Source organism: Nipponia nippon, unplaced genomic scaffold, assembly GCF_047370975.1.
Source record: "Nipponia nippon isolate SJK-2023a ecotype South Korea unplaced genomic scaffold, ASM4737097v1 scaffold_32, whole genome shotgun sequence".
Taxonomy (NCBI): Eukaryota; Metazoa; Chordata; class Aves; order Pelecaniformes; family Threskiornithidae; genus Nipponia; species Nipponia nippon.
In genome coordinates, this window is record NW_028262350.1 from 5,877,305 (window position 1) to 5,884,733 (window position 7,429).

A 7,429-nucleotide genomic window follows, 5' to 3' on the forward strand; every position below is an offset into this window, starting at 1 on the left:
GCAACGCACCCAGAGAAGACCCTCCTCTGACGGCAGCTGACCTCCGTAGCCCAGAACAAGAGGTTTCAGACGTGGTATTTAGACTTCTACATCCTCCTTGTTGGCTTTCCAAGGATTTGTGTGCTGAAGCCCCTCCGCACAGGTAACGTTTGAGACTCCTCCTTGCTAAGTGATTGAGCGAGGCTTTTCATTCACATCACCCTTGCCCGGGCTGATGCTGGAACCAGCCCTAGAGGCCTTAAATGCCTCTCTCCTACGCTGAGGGTGAGCTATTTGCTCCCCACTGACTCTAGCCGGACCTTCAGCTCAGCTTTTGGCACTTCTTAAGCAGACGCTCAGCTCAGACCATGAACTCACGGATTGGGAAACTGATCCCAGCTGGTCCAACAGCCCGTCCTCCCATAAACGCTCACACAACTTCTCCTGTACTTCATTTCTCCTGAGTCTTCTCACCAAACCACGGGGATTTTGCCTTTCCCCAAGTGATGGGGACGCAGCAGGCTGCTCCCATCCTTGACATAGGATGTGAGTGCAAGCCCTGAGCCTCCGGACTGCTGACAGCACTGTGACTGTTCCCACCAGAGCTGTAACTGCTGTGCCGGGGCCGTTCCTGCACCAACATCCTCCATCCTGACCTTGGGAAACTCCAGGATCTTCGTTGTTTTGTTTAAGACTTCGGCGCTCAGCTTTCTGCTAGTCCTCAGGTTTGCAAGTGTTATGCAAAGGCAAGAGGAATGGCACCCACAACAGATGGCAGGGACACAGGTGTCCCCAAGATAGATGCCACAAAGCCCAACATTCAAGTCCCAGACCGCAGAGGATAACCAATTAGGTGCCCAGTGGTTTCTACCAAGAAGGTGGGAGAGGGATGGTTACAGTCTGCCAGGGTGACTCTACCTTTTGCTCCTCTAGCTGGGTTTTGCAACAAAACAGACCTGACAGTTGTTTTCGAACTGAATTCAAGGGAGTCTGAGCACTGTAACATACACTGGGCTCCTCAGCACACGTGGGAGAAGCTTGAGGATCCTCCCAGACCAGAACTGCAAGAGAGCTTCGTGGGTAGGTGCTGAGCTGTGCCATATGAAGGCCTCTCTGGTCGGCAGCCAAAACAGAAGTGCGACTCAATTTAAACACAGTATTAGGCAGTCCTGGAGAGTCTCTTTGTTGGACTGATGCCTGCCAGTTCCTTCTAAATTTCAATTTATGTGGAATTTCAGCAAATCAGGTAGTGTCTGAGATCATAGGACCGTGAGGTGACAGGATCTCTGAGGTTTACCCCTTGGCCTGCTGGTTGGGATAGATGAACAATAAAATAGCTGGTCGGGTAGTCCCATATACACCACCTTGCACTGCACTGCCACCTCCATCAGCCCATTCTAACCTCAGCGGCTGCACAGTTAAACACAAAGTGTCATTGATTACATTTCTTAAATCTGAGTGACAACAGACAGAGATGAAAAAGGGAAGGGACTATTTGGGTTTTGGTTTCTCCTTCAAAAATACCAGCCTAGTTGGTCTTTGTTCTCCTCATCTGAGAGATTCTCACAGAGCCATTCTGTGAGGACACCCTGGCCCAGAGATCACAACACAGTCCTCTCAGTAACTGACCTTTATTTGTGCAGAACTATTGCTCTGGGTGGCTCCCAGCTACAGAGAAATGTACAGCAACGCTCCAGAAGTATCCCATTTAGCTGTCTCATACGGTGATGCCAAAGTCAAGCTTTGAGCTTCTTTTGCACTCTGTTTCTGCAAGACCCTGGTGCTTCTGCTCCTTCAGGGGACCTGGTAACATTTCATCAGCTCCATCACTATCCTTTTCTCCTCGGCTTCCTCTTGCAGGCCGGTGTCCATGACGTGGGCTTCCCTCTCTGCTTCGCAGCTGGCTGGGCCACTGGGCTGGCCAGCGGTCCAATAATCCCCACTCATGCTCCACAGCTTCCTAAACAAATCCCTGCTGCTCTCCTTCTCTGACTCGCTCAGAAGATCCACGTTTAACCCGAAGCGCTTGGTGCCCGAAAGGCTCTGTAAGATCTGAAGGATGGCATCTCTGTCTTCACGACAGACGTTCTCTGCCAGCACCGTAAGGAATTCACCCAGGAGGCCAAAGCCCAAGTCAGCCTGAAAGATTCTGCCCAAGGCCTTGCCTCCGAGTTCAAGCAAAAGCTGGTATTTTTCTTTTCTGCTTTTTAAGCATCTGCGCCAATCTCTGTAAAATTCAGCAGAGGTTCCGGGCAGTTGATCCAGTTCCTGAAGGAAAAAACAGTTACCAGTTCCTTTTGTTTTGTTTCCACTTGAAGATTTTTATACCCCCCCACCCCTCGATCAACCTGTGGATGGCTGAGATGTTTTTAATACAGGCTTTGATAGCACAAAGGGCTGCATGAACCTCCTGAGGTGGCAAAACATGGAGAAAGACAAAGAAATACCAGGTTCCTCAAGCCCCATAGAAACCAGAGAACTTCAGGGGAAAATAATGGAAGAATGGACGAGACCTGAAGCCCAGCATGGATGAACACAGACCAGCAGTGGAGTAACCCCAACCCTAACCAGAACCAGACACGCTGCCCAGTCTGGATCCACCATCACTGCTCGGGAAGGGACCTCCTGGAGACCGGGGTAGCTCAGTGCAAACCTCTGCTCCATCTCGAGCACCATGAGGCAAATCAAAGCGGTGAGGAGATAAAAGATATGAGATGTGAAACCCAGAAAACAGGCAGATGGCCCTAACACACCGTCTCCTAACATACCACATTCGTACGGTCTGCGGCAAAGAGCTCGCGCTAAAAGAGAGACCCAAGCTCAATGTGGCATCTCCAGATAAAAGGAAATCCCGTTTTATACAATACGTAATTGAACTGCTGAACTCATCACCACTGACTTAACTGATGCACAGACGGAAGGAGGATTAAAATGTTTAGGCTTTTATACGGATAGCAAGAACAAGGCACAGCAACATCAAGCTGTGTCTAAACACAAAATGGAGAAGCCCTGGAGATCAGAGCCCAAGCGCTAATGGGATTAGGAACAGAATTTGCTCTGGGGAGATCATTGCTCAGTCCAGGAAAACACAAAGCTGCCTAGAAGAGTTGCAAAAGGATTTCATAATAAACAAGCAAATGACATTAGGTGTCAAAAAATCCATGAGGAACATCTATGGGAAACATCCCTGGCTACACGTCCAGTGACCAGGACTCTCCAGCGTGGGCAGAGCCCGCAAGAGGGGACAGGACAGAGGTCACTCAAATCACAAATGACCTGGATAGAAAATGCTGAGTCACTATTTCCCACAGCTGGAGAACGAAGGAACATCCAGCGAATTCATGAGGCAGCAGGTTTAAAATAAAATAGCACTTTTCCATATCATGCATATCATGTGTGGGGTGAAAAAGAACTGGCTACGTTCACAGAAGATCTGTGGTCTGTGGCTATTAAATGCTTGGTCTCTAAGCTGCAGCCAGCTGGAAGAGTGTGGTCAAGGGAGGGCACACTTCCCCAAGAATCTGTTACTGGCCACCATCAGGGTATTGGGAGCACTGGTCTGACGCTGCGCAGCTGGTCTTAAGAGTCCCACAGGGTGGAAGCAGACTCTTCTTGAGGCAGCTGGTGCAAGTTCTGACCAGACACAAAGTAGGGGCCAAACTGAACACTGGGGTTATCTAAACACCAGTGTTCCTGGAGACTTTGGGGGCTTGCTCACGTGTAGAGATATTTCTGTAACTCTTGCATTTTAAAATAATACCCAATTTTTAGGTGTTGACAAAATCCCAGAAAGCGTCTCCCTCACCTGGGGTATCTCCACGTCGTTGGCTTGCGGGGCCTTGGCGCGGGCTGCACAGGGATTCCACAGCACGTTCCTCCCCTTACCCATCTTGTCCTTTTTCTCCAGGGGCTTCAGGTGTGATGCCAGCACGATGTTCCTGCAGGCAATGAGAAGGGGATGGGATACTTAGCAAGATCAAATACTTTGAAGCTTAAAGCTTCTTCTCCGAGGCAATTTCTGAGTTTGGGCCGTATGTATCATCCAGAGGGACCAGAGGCTGGAGGAGCAGGCCCATGTGAACCTCATGAACTTCAACAAGGCCAAGTGCAGGGTCCTGCACCTGGGCTGGGGCAGTCCTCAACATCAGCACAGGCTGGGGGATGGACGGACGGACGGACGGACGGATGGATGGATGGATGGAGAGCAGCCCTGAGGAGAAGGACTTGGGGATAGTGGCGGATGAAAAGCTGGACATGAGCCGGCAATGTGCGCTCGCAGCCCAGAAAGCCAAGCGTCTCCTGGGCTGCATCAAAAGCAGCGTGGCCAGCAGGGCAAGGGAGGGGATGCTCCCCCTCTGCTCCGCTCTCGTGAGGCCCCCCTGGAGCCCTGCCTCCACTCTGGGGTCCCCAGCGCAGGACAGACACGGACCGGTCAGAGCGGGTCCAGAGGAGGCGACGGAAATGGTCCGAGGGCTGGGACAGCTCTGCTGTGGCGAGAGGCTGAGGGCGTTGGGGTTGCTCAGCCTGGAGAAGAGGAGGCTCCGGGGAGACCTCATTGCAGCCTTGCAGTACTTAAAGGGGGCCTACAAGTAAGAGAGAGATTTTTTTTGTACCAGGGCCTGTAGTGACAGGACAAGGGGCACCGGTTTTAACCTGACAGAGGGCAGGCTTAGATGGGACATAAGGAAGAAATGTTTTGTGACGAGGGTGGTGAGGCACTGGCACAGGCTGCCCAGAGAAGCTGTGGCTGCCGCATCCCTGGAAGTGTCCAAGGCCAGGTTGGACGGGGCTTTGAGCAACCTGATCCGGTGAGAGAAGTCCCTGGCCCTGGCCGTGGTTGGACTGGGTGATCTGTCAAGGTCCCCTCCGACACAAACCACCCTGTGATTCTATCAAACAAGATCAGGATTCATCATGAACCATCAGAGGGGGGTCAGAGGACAAGAGAAGATATTGCATGGGGCACTGGGCAGGCACATCCTCCTCACACCTCAGTGTTAATCCAGTCGTCAGGACCAACACGGCAGGAATTTCCCCATAGGCTGGACTGCTACCGAGCACCGTGGTTCCTCCGCAGCACGGGGAATGGCTCGCTCCCCAGGAGCTGGGCATTTCCAGCCAACGGTTCCTCCAGAGCCAGGACCCAGGAACTGGCACAACTGTTTCCTCCTTCCCTTCTCTTACAATACGCTGCAGTTTCTACGGCTTTGGGACTTCCAGAGGAAAGACCCTAAATTCTTACAGGGCCTAGGGACTGTTCCGTAGCTTGCAGCACGCTGGGCAGGTACATTTTTGCGGATTCATTCGAATTCAGCATCTTATTACGCTGACATCTGCGACTAACTACAGCAGCCCGGACACGGTGGCTCAAGTGGTTCCTCGCATCCCGTGGGATGAATCCCTGCAGTTAGGCCTCCCAATAACGGGCAGGAGATCTTTGAAGGGGTCCAGGTCTCTGCTCCCATGCTAGTGTGGGCTACGCAAGTGAAGACGCTGCACCCACAGAGAGAACCTGCTCCGTTACTTTCCTCAGATTACGTCTACTGTTACCAATACACTGATAAAACAGCTTTAAATCACTCAGAAATCCTTTTACAGGGACCGGCAAGAAGGTCGGGGGAGAAAACACCATTTTCAAGTGTTTTCCTGCCTTGCAGGGATCAGACGGCACGACTGAATGCAGCTGTGAATTTGTGTAAGTCTGCCAAGGGGTCGTCAAAGTCCTGGATCCACCTACAGAGCCGTCTGTGGATGTCAAGGGACAGGGATTTCCCCGGACGGATCTAGAGGTGGATCCGGGACTTTGGTGGGCGTTGGGAGTGCCCTGCGCTGCCTCTGCGGAGCCTCCCTGCCATCCCCGGGACACAACCTGCTCCCGAACCACCTTGGACAAGGTGGCGCCGGGTTTGGGAGCAGGAAGGTGCTGGGTGGGGCGCCCGGGGACAGGTGTCACCCTCTTCTGCGTCGCCACCGTGGCATGGGGCGTGCGGGGGGCAGGGAGGGCAGGGCAGGCTGGCAGGGCTTGGAGGGTGGCTGCTGCGCCCGGGAACGGGGCGAGAGGAGGGGACAGCGAGCCGTCCCACTGCCGGTCTCCGGCTTGGCCACCATGGGGACCTGCCCTGGAGCTGGAACATCTGACATCTTACCCCCACCCCAGCAACCTTTTTTGGGGGCAAATCTTAAAGAAGGCTGAGTTTCTGTCCCAGCGGGGCTCTGTGCCACAGGGCCGTGGCCTTGTCGGGAACGCCGAAGCTGGGGGTGCTGCCCTGTCAAGCCGCGCTGATGGTCACCCGGAGAAGAGCGCACCGACGATCAGTGCGACCGCCTCCGGGAGCGAGGTTTGAGCTGAAAACCCGCCGGCTGACCACCGAAGTTCCAAACGAGCTCCAAAAGGGCTCAAAACCCACCCGTGAGGTCAGGTCGGCCCCGCGGCAGGAGCACCCGGCACCGAGCACTCAGTGACGGCGCTGGCAAAGCCCTTTGGGGTAGGGAAACCCCGAAACCTCCCCGCTGCCCCGGGCGGCCCCCGCCAGACCTGAACTCCTGGTAGGAGGGGAGGCGCTGGCGCAGGGCCCGCAGCTTGGCCTGGTTCTCCCTCTCCCGCCTCTCGTCGGCCGCCACCGCCGCCCGCAGCTCCCGCTCCAGCGCCACGGGGTCGAGGGCTCCGTCCGCCTCCATCCCGGCCCTGCTGCCCACCGGGAGCGCGGGGATCCGGCGGGGATCCGGCAGGGATCCGGCGGGGACCTGAGGCCTGTGGGGACAGGGGGGACGGGGGGGGACAGGGGCACCCCTGGGTGCACGGGGACCCCGCTCCTGTCGTGACAGTCCTGCCAGGGCTGGCCCTGGGGATCCCGCTCCTGTCACGACAGTGCTACCGGGGCTGGCTTCAGGTACGCTGTTCCTATTGCGATAGTGCTACCAGCCCTGGGGACCCCACTCCTATCGTGACAACCCCCCTCTTATCGTGACAGTCCTACCAGGGCTGGCCCTGGGGACCCCACTTCTGTCGTGATGACACCACTCCTATCGTGACAACCCCACTCTTATCGCAACAGTCCTGCCTTGGCTGGCCCTGGGGACCCCGCTCCTATTGTGATAGTCCTGCCAGGCCGCACGCACCACCAGCCCCAGGCACCCTCGCTCCTCTCGCGACAGCCCTGCCAGGTTGTGCACATGGATGGCAACTGGGAACCCCGCTGCTATCGCGACAGCCCCGCCGGGCCACGCCTACCGCCGTCCCCGAGGCCCCTCACTCTATCGCGACAGCCCAGCCGAGCTCCCGCCGCCGGCGCGCGCGGGCGCCGCTCCCGTCGCCATAGTGACAGGGCAACGCGGCGCGAGGCCCCGGCGGGGCTGCCCGCGCCGCGCCTGACAGAACCGGCCCCGCCGCCCCCCTGCGGCCCGGCCCGAGCCGCGGCCACCGGGACCCCACCGGACCCCACCGGACCCC

The 7,429-nt window shown here is 55.9% G+C and overlaps 1 protein-coding gene across 2 annotated transcripts; it reads right to left on the reverse strand.

Moving 5' to 3' along the window:
- Positions 1 to 1,150: 1,150 nt before the first annotated feature.
- On the reverse strand, positions 1,151 to 7,392 carry DNAAF19 (dynein axonemal assembly factor 19). Of its 2 annotated transcripts, none has more exons than XM_087770081.1 (5): positions 7,233 to 7,392; positions 6,515 to 6,730; positions 3,785 to 3,917; positions 1,609 to 2,247; positions 1,151 to 1,284 (listed from the first exon to the last, which is right to left on the reverse strand). In XM_087770081.1, exons 2-4 carry the CDS (start codon positions 6,655 to 6,657, stop codon positions 1,774 to 1,776), a joined length of 750 nt encoding a protein of 249 aa, XP_087626207.1. In that variant the 5' UTR covers positions 6,658 to 6,730; positions 7,233 to 7,392; the 3' UTR covers positions 1,151 to 1,284; positions 1,609 to 1,773. The 2 variants fall into 2 exon arrangements, with proteins under 2 accessions (XP_087626207.1, XP_087626208.1); XM_087770082.1 differs by lacking the exon at positions 7,233 to 7,392 and adding an exon at positions 4,970 to 5,472 and having other exon boundaries at positions 6,515 to 6,558.
- Positions 7,393 to 7,429: the final 37 nt, after the last annotated feature.